The sequence below is a fragment of the Amblyomma mixtum genome, chromosome 5, assembly GCF_055824585.1.
Source record: "Amblyomma mixtum isolate Tamu chromosome 5, ASM5582458v1, whole genome shotgun sequence".
Taxonomy (NCBI): Eukaryota; Metazoa; Arthropoda; class Arachnida; order Ixodida; family Ixodidae; genus Amblyomma; species Amblyomma mixtum.
In genome coordinates, this window is record NC_143016.1 from 44,825,585 (window position 1) to 44,841,549 (window position 15,965).

The 15,965-nt window shown below is 44.5% G+C and overlaps 1 protein-coding gene across 1 annotated transcript in view; it reads right to left on the reverse strand.

The window, feature by feature from the left end:
* Window positions 1–215: 215 nt before the first annotated feature.
* The window catches only part of MnM (myomesin and myosin binding protein), an 82,450-nt gene continuing 66,700 nt past the window's right edge, over window positions 216–15,965 (reverse strand). Inside the window, exons 16-21 of the mRNA XM_089544229.1 lie at window positions 15,183–15,364; window positions 11,806–11,874; window positions 9,833–9,920; window positions 8,257–8,339; window positions 6,096–6,300; window positions 216–1,519 (exon numbers count right to left, since the gene is read on the reverse strand). Of these exons, the coding sequence (XP_089400355.1) occupies window positions 1,420–1,519; window positions 6,096–6,300; window positions 8,257–8,339; window positions 9,833–9,920; window positions 11,806–11,874; window positions 15,183–15,364 (727 nt within the window). The 3' untranslated portion in view covers window positions 216–1,419. The remainder of the gene's footprint in view (window positions 1,520–6,095; window positions 6,301–8,256; window positions 8,340–9,832; window positions 9,921–11,805; window positions 11,875–15,182; window positions 15,365–15,965) is intronic.

Below are 15,965 nucleotides of genomic sequence, written 5' to 3' on the forward strand. Positions count from 1 at the left end.
ACTGGACACTGCGCTGGAACAGGAGCACAACTGTCTTGCGGTTTTGCGCAATACAATGCGCGAGCTTGTATTCGTTTTAAGTGCAAGGGTAAAATAGTTTCTGAGTTGGACAAATTCAACACGCATGTTTTCATATGGGTTAAGATCTCATGCAGATTTGCCCACACTCGAAAACTCACGTGTCACTCAAAGGCAGGTGCAAAGAAACATTCAAAGATGAGCAATCTGTTTATAATGGAGGGTTACAGTGGACACGCTTCAGTTGAGCTTCGCAAGGCAGGCGGCCAGTCGCAGCTGTTTGACCGCCAATTTCCCGCCTGCCTAACCGGCTTGAACGCTGGTTTGCTTTAACGCATATCACGGTGCGAAAAATGAAAGTACTGAAAAATAGCACAAATGAACAGCGCGCAGCTTGAAGCCTTGAAGACCCCCCGACAGAATACCAGTATTGGTTGTACACTGCGGTTTAGTACTGTTCCTGCATGTTTTGAGATTCTTAGTGTATTCTTTGGCGATATGTAGTGCTGATTTATGAATTATAAACTGTAATTGATATTTCAGCGAACATTCCATTGCATATTTAAAACAGCATCAAATTTTTATTAACACTCGATAAAGTGTCTCTTTCATTTCCACAAATTGTGCTCACTTTTGCTAGGGCGCAGTGCCGTAAGCCCTACTTCCATTTTTTAGTGGGCTTGCACTTCTAGTGGCCAATCATCGCATTCAGAGCCGTTGTGTGTTTGCTTGTCTGAAGCCTAGTCTCGCAGTGAAACCCCCACCACCGATTTCGCCACTGTCTGCCTAGCTAAGCTTGACCTGAAATATAATTAAATAAAATTAAGCACTATGGTCGCGAGTGGGTTTAGAACTCGCGGTGGCGCGAAAAGATCAGGTTCGCTGGTCACAGCACCAGACCACTGCGCAAACGCCTCTTTTTTAAACATGGTACTGCACCATCGCAGCAGCCGGACACCACGCGTGTTTGACTGCCAGTCTCTCGCGCTGTGCTTTGGATGTCGCGGTCTTCATCAACTTCCACCCGTGCGTAATAGATTCGAAGAATGAAACAGAAATAAAAAACCGAAGTGCTAGCGCACATAATTCGCATTCGGCCTAACTACGCGAAATCGTCCGTCAAGCCACAGCAACGCGCAAAGCTTCATACTTTGCACTCCTCCGATACCGTGAATGCTGTGTCTGTTCGTTACCTGAGCGTAGGAGTGTGGGGAGCGAACATAACAAAGAGAAGATCGTCGCTGGCGGTGTAGTATAATCTCGTATGGCTGCCACCGTCCTTATATCGGTAGAGACATCAAGAGCCCAGGCTTTCGAGCTGGGAAAGGTCATTACGGCCATCCTCAGCTCTGTAGATCGTTAGCGAGTCAGTATTCCGCAAGAACTCAGGACGTCCCGTCATCACTGCTGGCGCCATCGCCAGTTCTTCAGTTCAGGCACTGCGATTGTCGGCTGACCCCATCCATTTTTGTTTCCAGCGCTCACTTGGAACACGTACTCTCTGTAACGAAAGAAAAGAGAAGAGTTTTAAGAACAAAACGAGTTCTGGTTGCTTTGAGAATCCTACAGTGAGCATTGCATAAAAACAATTTGAATGGCAGGCTCCACCAGTCATATACTGCTTTCAGTTTTGTGTGCTCTTGGTAGTGAGCCATAGACAGAAGAGAATTAAATGGTTTCCACGGGGAAAAAAATTCTAAGGGCACTTAAGTCTGCTTACGTGGAGCAATGAGAAAGAATGTCTTTGATCGTGACCAGGAATGCTAATGGACTTGTGATGAGGGCGATGAGTGCTAACGTGCTCGGAAAAGTCGGGGCCATTAAGTACTGTCGCAGTGAGAGTAAATCGTCTCTCATGAGATATGGCAGACGCCGTAGTGGAGGGCTCCGGATTCGTTTTGACCTCTTGTGCGTTGACTTTCGCGCAGCGCAGGGGCTTGTTTTGCATTTCGCCGCCATTGATATTCGGCTGCCCCGGCCTGCACTAAAACCAGCTTCATAGTGTAGTGACCACGCTGGAATAAATAAATGCATATACACATAACAGGAACATTGAAAATAACTGTGACGTGACAACAGAGGAACTGGTACTAACAAATGGCGACAAAAAGAGAAAAAGCGCGGCCAGTCCCTTTGGAACGGGCGTCCGCCTGTCCAAAAACAAACAGATGAAAGAATAAAAAGATATCAAGCGCCACCTGCTAGAGGTAGAAAGAAGCTATTAGTACGCCTTCTTTCATATGGATGGAGCCACCTCTCAGTAATTTGCAGGGTGACATGCGCATACATGCGCAAGATGGTGCGCACACTAACGTAGTGCGCACCATCCTGATTGGACGAGAGAGCTTTCGTAGTGCTGCAAACATCTCGTGAGACGGAGTATAGAAACATTTCTTCTTGATTAACATCCAGATGTAGTAACCACCACTGAAACGTGGCTGTCCTCGCATATATCTAATAATATCTTTCCACAAGGCTATCTTATTTTGCGCAAAGACAGCCATTCTCGTGGCGGTGGAGTCATGATTTTGATTAGGGAGGACATATACACAACGCCTTTACTGGACGTCAATGGCGCAGAGGCACTTGGGTGTAAGATCCTTATAAATGAAGCTCCGATTTATATTGGCACAATATATCGTCCTCCAAATAGCAGTGCAGATACCATACAGTCTTTATCAGAATACATGCATCTTAACCAATAACCGTCATCTTAACCAATCTAGAAAAATTATTCTCACAGGGGATTTTAATCTCCCAGGCATAGCGTGGGAAACACTGGGTAGAGGATCCATTGACCCAACCAGTGCCGACGCGCTTCTTGACGTCGCATTTGCTTTCGGCCTCAAACAGATTGTGCAGGAACCTACCCGTATCACAGACACAAGCCACAGTGTTCTTGATTTAACTTTTATAAACAACTGTTTCAATGAGGGTGTCTCTTCATATGAAATACTCGATTGTATATCCGACCACCGGTCAACCATCTGTTCGCTGTCCGTAATTGTCCAAGCACGCGCGAAAGTAATAACACAAGTATATGATTGGAAAAATGCTGATGATGTTGGCGGTCTTGATGTCTTTGATCACTTTTATTCAGATTTTGCTGCAATGTACGCCGATCCGTCGGTATCATGTGATGACCTATGGTTGACGTTTAAGCATAAAGTGGAATACTGCATATCACTTTATGTTCCCACACGAGTAAAAACTGTAAAAAAGTTTAATCCTTGTATAACTCGGGACATCATACATATGAAGCGCAAGCTGTCACGACTGAGGAAACTTAAACTTAAACTTACACAGAACACATTCGAAAACTCTCGAATGATCTAAAGCAAGCAATTAGGGCTTAAAAAAAACAAATATACAATTGTTATTCTCAGCAAATTTATCAAAACCGCTCCCCCAAAATTTTGGAGATATCTGAACTCTAGAAAACACAAAGTCATGTACCTCCTTATGAGGCTTTAAAGATAGGTAATAACTGCAATCAGTATTTTCAATCAGTTTTCACGCTTGACGACAATTCTGTGCCTCACCTAGATTCATAAAATAGGTGATTGTAGCTTAGACCTGACCGAACTAACAATAAATGAATCGGGAATTTTCGCTGTTTTACTTAATCTTGACAAGATTAAATATAGTGGCCCAGATAATAATCTGAATACGTTCCACAAGAGATACGCAGAGTGGGTATCTAAATATTTGCTCCTTGTTTATAAGAATTCCCTAGACAACGCACAAGTGCCGAAAGACTGGAAAATAGCTAAGGTTGTTCCTGTTCATAAATCTGGGGACACTATTAATGTATCAAACTATCACCCTGCTTCACTCACGTGTGTTGCATCGAAGATATTTGAACACATCTTTCTTCAGCACATAGTAAGACTCCTTGAAGAAAATAAGCTACTGAGTTCTACTCAACACGGCTTTAGGAAAGGGCTATCAACTACAACTCAACTGCTGGAAACGATCCACGATCTCGCATCCGCACTGGACAAACGCAGCCAGGTTGATGTCTTATTTCTTGATTTCTCAAAAGCGTTCGATCATGTATCACACCCAAAATTGGTGTTTAATCTTCAACACTTCCTTGGCTGTAATAAAATTACAAGCTGGATACAAAATTACCTTTCAGACCGCTACCAGTATGTGCAATTTGACGGCCACGCATCGCACCACGCCAGAGTAATGTCTGGCGTACCTCAAGGAACGGTATTACCACTCATATTATACTTTACATCAACGATCTAAAAGTGAATCTTAACGCAACAGTGCGAATGTTCGCAGAGTATTGCATTATTTATGAAGAAATTAAGTCGCACGACGATCAAGTCACATTAAACAATGCAGTTGGTCGAATAGCAAAATGGTGTCGAGAGTGGCGGATGACCCTGAATCTAGGGAAATGAGTGTGCATGACTGTATCAAGAAAAAAGAACCCGCTCGTTTTCTCGTATGAAGTCGAAAATAAACTTTTAAAATCAGTCCAAAAATACAAATACCTCGGTGTTGTCATCTGCTCTGACCTGAAATGGGATAATCATGTAGAATATATATGTCGTCAAAAGCATCTTCCACACTCTTTTCTTTTAAAGGATCAATACCGACTGCCTCTCCTGACACCAAGCTACTGGCATTCCGTTCTCTCGTCCTTCCTGTGCTCGAGTACAACATCCTGTGTTGGTTTCCGCGAACACAGAAATGCATAAGTAAGTTAGAAAGCGTTCAGCGGAATGCAGTAAGGTTTATTTTTAACAAATATCAACGTAATTACTCCCCAAGTGAACTGCCGCCGCGGTGGTTCAGCGGCTATGGTGCTCGGCTGCTGACCCAAAAGACGCGGGTTCGATCCCGGCCGCGGCGGCTAGAATTTCTTTGGAGGAGAAATTCTAGAGGCCCGTGTGCTGTGCGATGTCAGTGCACGTTAAAGAACCCCAGGTGGTCGAAATTTCCGGAGCCCTTCACTACGGCGTCTCTCATAGCCTTAGTCGCTTTGGGACGTTAAACCCCATAAACCAAACCAAACCAAAACCCAAATGAACTCTTAAACAAGGCAAATCTCTCCACTTTTAGTTGTTGTTGTTAGCCTTTGCAAAGATGGCACATACCCACACTGGGGGATCGGCCAAGAATCGGAAGTCAAAGGTTGCTATTCACCTGTACATGTTAAAGGCACCATTAGTAACCGCGTCCGAACCTCGCGCCTTAAATTTGTCTTTCTCCTCTTAGGTGGTGCTCTAAAGATACATTATGACCTTTACTTAGTTCATTCACCAAAATGCAATATCAGAACGAAACACTCACAGTATTTAACAGAGTATAAGTTCAATACTGACACCTTTCGTTATTCATTTTTTCCGCAAGCGATTAGGGAATGGAATATGTTACCTGCAAATGTTGTTATCTCTGAATCTGTGAGCAATTTTCTTTGTAACCAGTCATACTTGTTTATTTGATCTTTACACTAATGCATTGCACGTACTTTTTTGAAGAAATTTTTTTTCACACTGTGCTTTATTTTGTGTTGTTTAATACTGCGTTTTGCATTGTGAAACTGTCTCCCATGACTATCCCTTTTACAATGTTATTTTAGGTGTGTGAACCTTCTTTGTGAATTTTTCCTGACGTACCTAAAAAATAAAACCAACATGTACCCATTCCTGCAACAGCCTCGAAAGAGGCTAGCAGTATGTTCCAAATAAATAAAATAAATATATATATATATATATATATATATATATATATATCATATTATTAACATTTTCACGTGCCTTGATATGATATGAGATGCGCCGTTGATACGTGACTTGGCATGACGTCATATCGTATCGTTGTCACGTGACTTGGCATAACGTTGACTCGTGACGTCAAATGTTGCTGATTTTCTGCGGACACGTTTTGCGGACGAATGACCTTAAACTGAACCACATAGTGCTTTTGCATTAATAAATGGCACACACGGTGTGAAGGAGGAAGGACTTTCTAGGCTTGTCAGCCTTAGTCACAGCATTCATCGCTATGTCCCCAGAGCAGGACTCGTAGCACATAGCTTAAGCGCTACTGCAACTCACGTCTGTGGCTTGAGTCCGAAGATGTCGCAGAGGCAGATGCGCGAGGTAGCCTTGTCACGCCACTGCTTGGAGGGCACCTCACGGCACTGGATTCGGTAGCTCGTGATGGGCGATCCGCCGTTGTAGATCGGCTTGGTCCACACCAGCGTTGCCGATGTCGGCCCGGTCTCGGTCACCACGGGGTCCAAAGGCGGTCCAGGGACGGCTGTTACAGCGCGACATGGCAGTGAGGGGCTAAGGCTGCACACTTTTTTGCACTGCGGGCAGTGCAGACCGTTTGTATAAGACATGATACTGCCGCAGCTAGTTTTTTTCACAGCGACAGCCGTACGATGTACTATCCTTAAAGAAAACGGTGTCACCGTCACTGTTGGCACCGGTAATGTTGTAATCTCTCGTAAACAAAGACTGTGCTTACTTGCAGATCAATGTGAATGTCAGGCCTGGGCCAAAACTGCTACGTGGGCTGAGAAAAGGGGGCCGTCGCAAAAACCAAGGTTCATAATACGCTCTCACAGGCCTAAGTTCGCGCCATGTCCATGCGCATCATTTACTGCCGCTTTCGGTTGGGTTGGTAACAACTTTATTCATAGTCCTGCAGAGCTTTCGCCGACGGGGCCTTAGGCCGCTTTCGGTAAATGGTTTTGTTTCTCCATCTAGACGGGGACGCCAGTAAATCAGTCCTAAATTTCTTGCAAGCTCTATTCTCAGCACTGCGACACGATGCTCAGTTTCCAGAATAATACTGATGGCCATGCGTGCAGATTTTTTGCTCTTCACTCCATGTTTTCGAACGCAGCTATCAGCAAAGTACAGTCTTTGTCAAAAGTAATCAGGCTGCATGGTTTGCTTCTAGCTCGGACAGTGGAGCCCTTAAAGCTTCCCTGAAGCTGAAATGGTCATTAAAGGTAAGGACGGGGGGTCTTCTTACCTTCCAACACGTTTTGATCTTTAGGAAAGCCACAAGGGCTCCATTATACAAGCTAGAAGCAAACCCCGCAACCTGGTTACTTTTGACAAAGACTGTACATTCCGCACCACGTGCGAGGTGCAGCAAGACCCAGTAGTTCGGCTCGTCTACCGAACTGTTAATACATCAGGGATCCCACCGCACACGCGATGTAAACATTGAAAAATGTTGCCAATAACTGTGAATGATGCTAGGTTTACGCAGAGTTCTTAAATTTTCATTTGCCCCAGCTCTGGTGGCGCCCTGTACTATTTCTTGGCCTCTGTATTATCTGCGCTGTTTCGTCAACCTTAATCGCATGCTGCGCAGAATAAACGTGCAACAGTTACGGAGAAGCCATTGGCCCATGCTCGTTCAGGCAGGCCCATAATGTAACTCCGAGGATGCGATTTTACATTACTTACGAAAGCAATTGTGTTTCTTGATGCGAATTTAGTCAGTCTCATTTAAATTGTAAATACTGGGGTCAAGCGTCCCGAGGCGACACATGGACTGCGAGAGACGTTGTGATGGAGGGTCCGGGATCAGTTTAGACCACCTGTGGTTCTTTAACATGCTCCAGCAGTGCAAAGCACTCAGACCTTTTTGTATTCTTTACCTCCATCGAAATACGGCCGCCGTGGCCGGTATTGAATCAGTGACCTTGGGACCACCAGCCGAAGGCCGGAACCTCTTAGCCTTATCATTGTTATGGCTGAGCAATATGTTGGCTTTGAGAATGAATGACAACAAAAGTTTAATTACCGAAGCCACGGCAGGCACTGCACTGTGCACGAAGTCACTGCAGGCAGCGTGTTGAGAACATTGATTGCCTGTTACTCATTTTGCACAGCTAGCCTAACCATCAATGGAAGCAGATAGGTAATAATATGAATAAAATAATTTCACACAACAAATTCTCCAATAAGGTATCCAACTGAACAGCGGTGGATCTGCGATTAAGCAGTATCAGACGGCTACAGAGCGTAGAAGTCTAATAACTAATCACAATGAACGCAATAAGACTGTTATTTCGTCGTGTATGTTTGCCTCACTTCCGAACTTGTGCATTACCTGAAAACTTAAAGATAACTTCTGTCGAAAACTGCGAACAGCCTTCGTTTACCATTGAGTAAAACTGTAGGGTGTTCAGTGCGAATAGCAAGGCTCTCTATGCTTTCTGTAAATGTCTGCAGCTGTCTTCATACTTACAGAATGGCTCGTGAGTTGTACGAGGAACATCTTCTAAATAATTAAGGCCGAGCATTCCGTAAGTCTTGAAGTGGCGCCTGGGTCTGGAAAAAAACAATGAAAGTATTTACCTATCGTCAAAACATCATCACCACCACCAGCCTGATTACACCCACTACAGGACAAAAACTCAGGGGAGGCACTTTGTTGGCCTAAAGTGCGTTGAGGCGAAAGCCTTTGCGTTTGGCAGGCATCCGCCTGATTCGATGCCTTTCTGCAAACACTCTCTAGCGTCCTAGACAAGGAGAACTACATATGCCTTGGCAGGAAGTAGTTTAGCCATTTGCACGCTCGGCTGCTGAACGGAAGGATGGTGGTTCGAATCCCATCGTTCACAAAGGTTTTTTTCTGGTTGACTAGATAAAGCGTGACACCTCTGCTGACAACGTTCTGCTGACAACCTTCTGTCGACAACGATGAGGCATTAAAGGCTTTCGCCTCAAAAGTTTCTCCCATATCTCTCCAATAAAACCTGTCCTGTACCAGCTGCGCCACCCAGTCCCCACAAGTTTCTTAATGTCATCCGCCCGCCTAACTTCCTGCCGCCTCGTGCTACCCTTCCCTTCCCTTGGAATCCAGGCTGTTAACCATAAGAAACATTGGTCATCTTGCCTTCAGATCACATGCCTTGCCCAAGCCTATTTGTTCCTCTTGATTTCGACTAGGATATCCTTAACCCGCATTCGATCCTTGACCCTGATCCCTGGACATGATGGTCAAGAAATAACTAGCAACTGGTAACGTAAGCCGGATTCGCGAATGGCAAGACTTCGGAGCTATTCAGACGGCCCAATGGAAGCTTGTTTACTTCTCAAAGTAATCACGTGTATTTCGTGCTTTTGCTATTATCTTTGTGATTATCATGAGTGGACAAAGCATATATCCATTGACCATTCATATTGCGTGAACCATGTACAGGCGCGGCCATAAATAAACGGAGCACGCTATTGCGTGCGCAGTGCAATCCCGCTTTGTCCATTGGTAATGAAGAAGCTTTGTTTGTCTACAAGAAAGCCCACCAGCCTTCTCTACCAGCATGCGCGTGCCACTGCTGGAAATATCAATCAGGTGATGCGTGAAAAATATTCGAAGACAGCTGCGTGCCCCGTTTACTTTTGTCCGCGCCTGTACGTTCACTTCGATGCTCGGTTGACTGACGCTAATTCAAGTCTTTACAACAGATGCCTTTGCGAAACAGAAGCATATACTCTTCATTCTTGAAATACAGTTGATTGCAACGTCTGTCCGATGCCGGCATGACACTTGAACCTAATTTTAATGTCTATCGTGAGGTCTGTGACTGGAAAAAAGCCAAGCTTTTGCCGATCACAGCGCCCTGCGATACGACACACAGAGGGGGGCCTTGAGGGAAAACAGGGAATTTCAGAATCCTGACCCCTTTTCCAGAGGAAGTTCTCATTGTGCGGGGAAGTAAACCTTCAGATGAGACAGAGTCAAAACAGCCTCAATTGGCCAGCGTTCTAGAAAAAAAAACCGGTCACATTAGACGGCTATCGTAGAAGCGGCGTCCACCTACTTGTAATACTCTTCCCTGTCCTCTTCAGGTGAAAGCTCGTATCTTGGGTGGTGTAACATGGACGCCCGCTCAACAGCTGCAGCTTCCTCTGTGGTAGGACAGAACAGACGGGGAAATGCAGGGACACGTGAACAACATCAAAATCATTTTAAATGTACGATGTTTTGGGTCATGTGCTGCACCGTTCAAAATATTCATTTTTTTTAGGAAAATATAACCATGTGACCATTGTAAAACTAGGACGATGTGGTCACCTAAAAGATAATGCAAAATATCCTCTATTACATGCAGTGTGCCACCTATTCTGAGCCGCTGTGGTGGCTCAGTGGTTACAGTGCTCGGCTGCTAACCTGAAATACACTTGTCCGATCGTGGCCGCTGCGGTCGCAATTTGATGGAGGCGAACTGCTAGAGGCCCGTGTACTCTGCGATGTCAGCGCACCTTAAAGAACCCAAGGTGGCCTAAATTATCCGGAGGCCTTCACTGCGGCGTCCTTCATAGCCTTACTCGCTTCAAGACGTTGAAGTCCATGAAACCAAACCACCTGTTCAGTACAGTTTTTATGGTGCCTCAACAGATTTCTCCTTCTACGTCTCCAAAATCAAAGGCAATTCCGAAGTTATTAAGACTCAACATAGTTACAACTCTTGACCCCATTGCTGCTAAGGAGTTATAAATGACATTCAATGTTCATTGTTTTGCTACCGAATAGAACCGGTTGCCATGTTAAGTAGGAGTTTGTGTTTAAGCCGGCGCCTTCGCGATAGGCTTTGTATCCAGCTTAACAAGATATGTAGGTGTTGCACGCTTTATGCGTCACCTTTCTGGCAGAAAACTGCAGCCTCTGCCGCCTTTGGCACTATTAGAACAGACAAAACGCTCATTAAATGCTAAAATACTGTTACAGGCACACTGTAAGCAACTTGCGCTTCCGCCAAAAACGTTTGAACTTCTCAATCATCCACTTCTATTGCCATCGTCATGAAAGAACCAAATTTTCATTTTCGTCTCCATCATTTTCTGTTATTCATGTTTGCCGTGTGACACGCCTGCCGTTAAGAACTTACAAGCATCAGTGGTGCGCGGCCAATATTACAAGTCGCAGCTTATGCCACCAAAATCACTTGACCTCGCATCCCAATCATCGAACCAAAATCCCTTAAATTTATCTAAATTAAGAGGCGCACCTCATACCTCACGCAACTGGTCTGTCGAATGTAATGCCTCAAGTACACTCTTAAGCGTCTTGTCGCCCTCTTTGGTTCTGCCGACAAAAGGAGGCTATCGCCGCAGTCGATCGCGCTTCGTGTTAAGCTACAACACACTCTCACGCTGTGCATTGCACATCGTCATCTTAATCAACTAATACCGTCGCCAGAAGTGCCGACCACCCAGCAAAGCAAAACAATGAGCCTAGAGAGCCTAAGACACTGACAAAGCTGCGCTCAGATTTCGCATTAAGGAGAATCGGAATCGTCCTTGGAAATTTTTTTTTCATTCTTTCCACGTCCTAATACACGCCTTAATAAACTAGTTTGTTTTATTAGTATTGCACTAGGAGAAGCCAAGGGAAACATTGTATTCCTTGCTTTCAGAACAATACAACCTGTCATCTGTCTGGGGCAATCTCCAACATACAGATTTCAATAACCTCGTCATTTATATCTTCTGTGAGGGTATATGTAACCCATGTGAAATGCATGGTTCCGGCGCAAAACAGTCATCTTTTGTTCTTCCTAACTGTGACAATTTGGGGAGGATCTGGGCAAGTATTCCCAAAACTTCTAACAATAAGAATTAAGTGCGGAACATTGAACCTTAGCAAAAGGTTAGGATCGGTACGATCAGCCGGTGACCAAAATGTGCGCTAAACTACGAAAGGCGCTAAACTACGCTAAACTACGCTAAACTACGAAACTACGAATGCGAAAGGCTTCCGTATGGGAAGAATGTTCCCTCAGTAAGCGCTTACGTCGTTTCTCTTCCACGTGCATCTTTTCAAGCCGACGTCGTTCCTCTTGGAAGTCGTCACTTCTTTCCTCTGAAAAGAAGAAAAAGATGGAGGTTGGCAACGTGTTGGCGCTGCACGCTGCTTATCATTGATATTTTTGAGTGTAGCAGTCCCACTTTGAGTAGCTTTAATAATAAAGAAGCCGACCTGAACAATCTTGGATTTCCTGAATGTACTCGGATGCAATTTTCTGTGGAACTGCAGGAAAGACAACGAACGCGAGTTGTCAGCTTCTACACTTGTGGTTCGCTTACTAGCACGTGAAACAAAAAAATCTGCCTTTGGAAGCCGTCGCTTCACGCTCGTAACCACCAAGATTTGACGTTCCTCTTACTGTTGTTCATTACTCGCCAGTCTGCATAAGTAAACCTTGGAGACTTCTTGGGGCGTCATAGTTTAGCAGAAAAATGACCCATTGATTCGTCGTAAATAGAATCATGTGAGAGGTTATTCATTGGTCACTGATTTACGGAGCTTCTAAACAATGCTACTGTTTTTGGGGCAATCGCGTGTACAGAATATTAGCCAAAACCGTTCCCAGGTCTACCAGCGTGATTCGATGAGATTAGAGATGCCGCTGAAAGAAGAAACTGAGCTTCGGTGCTCCGTTAGTCGTGTCAGCATTGAACGATAATCAGCCTTGCTCTTCAGAGACGGCTATTCCATTTTACGGTAATTGGTGATGCTAAGTCAGCTGATCATCAATGTAGTGTCTACTGGCGACGTTAAGGACATAAAATTATTAATGCGGCAGCACTGAAAGCCTTAGGGCCAAAATGTATCGTCGGTCATAAAATTCACACATTGGCTGGAAGGGAGTGACGTTCCCGGACCAGAGCATTCTCAGTGGGCGTCACTTCTGGCGTAAGAAAAAAACAGTAGCGCAACCAAGACGAACACAAGAGAGAACCACACAGGACTAGCGCTAAACTTCATCTAACCTTATTCACTAACAGCGCAGCAAATATAAGGAAAACTAGGACACGTGCAAAGAGATACCGGTTTCCACACAACACTATCTACAGAACCGTACAAGATACGCCATTTCCGATTTCAAGAGGTTCACCGACGTATCGCTAACACAAGATACACCTCTCTTTCTTACATGAAATGCTTCCAATAGTTCCCTTGCCCTTGTGTCTTTGCTTTTACCTAAAATCTTTATCTCATGAAACCGTGGTTGACACTTTTTGCGGTTTTGTAGATAGTGTTGTGTGGAAACCAGTATCTCTGTGTACGTGTTCTGGTTTTCCTTATATTTTCTGCGCTGTTAGTGAATAAAGTTAGATGAAGTTTAGCGCTAGTCCTGTGTGGTCCTCTCTTGTGTTCGTCTTAGTTGCTCCACTGTTCTTTTCTTAAAACATGCACCATCTAGCCCAACAAAAAGTTCTTCTAAAGTCACTTCTGGTAAAGGCATCAACGGCTGCTAGTGCTGTCACACTGCCAACCGCATGAAGTTAGGCGTCCCTATGCACTATTTTCAAATACTCGACCATGCTAGCAACCGTTATTCTTCACCCAAACCTGACACTACATATGAGCTATAAGCTCCGACAAAAAACAGAGCCTCACACTCTACGTGTGCACGAAGCACTCGTCGAACTAAATATAGATCTTGAATCCCTCCTATTCATTGCTCGGAGCAGGCTGGGGATACCTCCATAAATTATTTCAATATTTAAGAGGAAACAAACGAAATGCCTTCTCTTTACAGTAGCAGGCTTCTATATAGAGCCACCACATCACGGCTGCAGGTGGAAAGCGCGGGCTTAATATTTATAATGGCTGGGCATATTGTACACTATGGTATATTATATAATAGTGTATATTATATATTTTATTATACGCTGAACGTTCGGCTACATAGCTGATAAACAATATTTATGTCGCAGTACTGGAAGCACTCCCTAAAGGAGCTGGCGTATACTAAAGAGAGCGAAATGACGGAGTAAGTGTTGACCCACCGCTCAATGTCGGCTGAAAGGCAGGTAACATATACACGAAGCAGTTCATTCAAGTACCGATACTCTTAGATTAAACAGCACAATAACACTGAGTCGTAAAAGTGAAACACATTACAGCCGATGATACATTAGACTCATTTACAGTTTAGGCCGATTTTTTTTTAAGCCGACACCTTTGGCTCGCAGCCAGCGTGTCTTTGGTGAGAAACTAACATAACCTAGTCTAGAGCTCAGATCCTCCCATGTATATGCGTACAACACGTGGCTAAGTTGTGTTGTCTTTTGGGGTGTGCGAATATCAAATTTTTCGAATACGAATCGAATACGAATACTTAGTTCCGAATATCGAATCGAATATCGAATAATCAAGGAAAGACGCATTTAAACACTTCAACACATTTATTTTAGCATCCAAGAACATCACAGTTCAACTATCAATAAGTAAATGAACACAAAAGGTGTGTGTGGCTGCACCGAAAGTATCGAAGTCTAGAACATTATTCTTAGAAGAGTGGAATTTTCACAGAAAATGGCTAGTACTCAGCACTGATTGAATCTAGCATGTCATAAACGCAAAAGCACGTTGCTGGGATAAACATTAAAGGTTGTTGTGAAGAAAAACCAGTTGCTCCACATGGCCAGGCAGGAGTCGTTCCCTTCTAGCTGAAACGACTTCGCCAGCCACAGATAATTCCCTCTCACTTGGCACTGAAGTGGCAAGTATTGCGATGTATTTCGTGCACAGCTCTGACTATACCAGCTGCGCAGGCATAGCAACAAAGAAGCTCACAAGCACAGTCAGCTACGGCATGGCCCAACATTACGCATGGATCTGGGCGCCGCCATGTTGTTATGTCTATGTCGATTGGACTTGCGCACCGAAATGTACGCTGGTGCTCGCAATAAAATATTCGGCTAAATAGGAATATTCGCATGGGATCGAATAATCGAAAAAATACGAATACTTAGATTTCGAATCGAATACGAATAGCAAAAATCTAATATTCGAATTATATTCGAAAATTTTGAATATTCGCACACCCCTAGTTGTCTGGCTTTATATTTCTTCAATTTTTCGCTCATCGCTCCTTTCGCGCTGCTGTCTAAATGGTAGCGTGCCAGCTGGTGCCGTCGTCAGTGCTGCAGGAAACGAATAAAGTGGCTCCAAGCAGGTTATCCGACTCCTGCTCAAAAGACGAACAGGGCGCCAGCACCCTGCCGGTGTTCTCGCCCTTGCGCCATTAAACTCGTACGACATCATAATCAGAACGCGATTTAGGTTCTCGGGTTGCGGTCTTTCCTTCGCTCAGGCCCTTTCCACCCCAGTTAGAGTTCTTCAGCGCCGTCTACTATAACTATGAAGTACATTCACACCTTGGCCAGCGATCGCTAAGATGCTGGTAGAAACAGCCGTTCCAGAGTCATTCTCCGCGGTGCACGTGAAGACGCCGGCGTCCGAGGGAGACACCTTGGGGATGCAGACGCGGCAGAAGCCGTCTTTTGAGACGATCACGTCCGTCGTCAAGTTCGTTCGCAGCGGTTTGGAGTCCTTCATACTGCGTCGGTGTCAAGAGTGAAGAACTAAGGAAAACACACAAGCAGGGTAGGCGTGCGAGAAAATGAGCACGGCGCCGTCGCCATCTCCAACTTTCATGCCTGTGAGCACTCTTGAAACGGGTATCTTAAAAAGAACTTCGCCATCTCCAACTTTCATGCGTGTTAACACTCCTGCACGGGTATCTTAAAAAAAAAAGAAAGCTTGAAAGGTCGCACTACTATGACATTTCATAAAAGGGTTGCAACATTATTGGGGCGAAAAACAAACTAAATACAACAAAGAACAGGATGCGGGATAAAAGAAGTCCAGATGGTTTGATGGTTTCTTGAGGTAGCACTGTAAAAGGGTGCCAGCGCTTTGAAACTCAGCTTTTACGCTTTGTAGCAGGACGTGTGCACACCGGCTACTATTATACTTTTTTTCAACATCAGAGAAAAATAAAAAAAAATCATGCGGTTCGTTCTCATACTTTACTTGATTCGCTTTTGCACTTTTTTTGAAGAACATCAGGTGAATCTACAAGTTTGCTCGACGACGATTTCGTGCAAGTAAGGAGTCGTTTGCACCCCATGTTCAGAGTACATACATGTAAACTTACC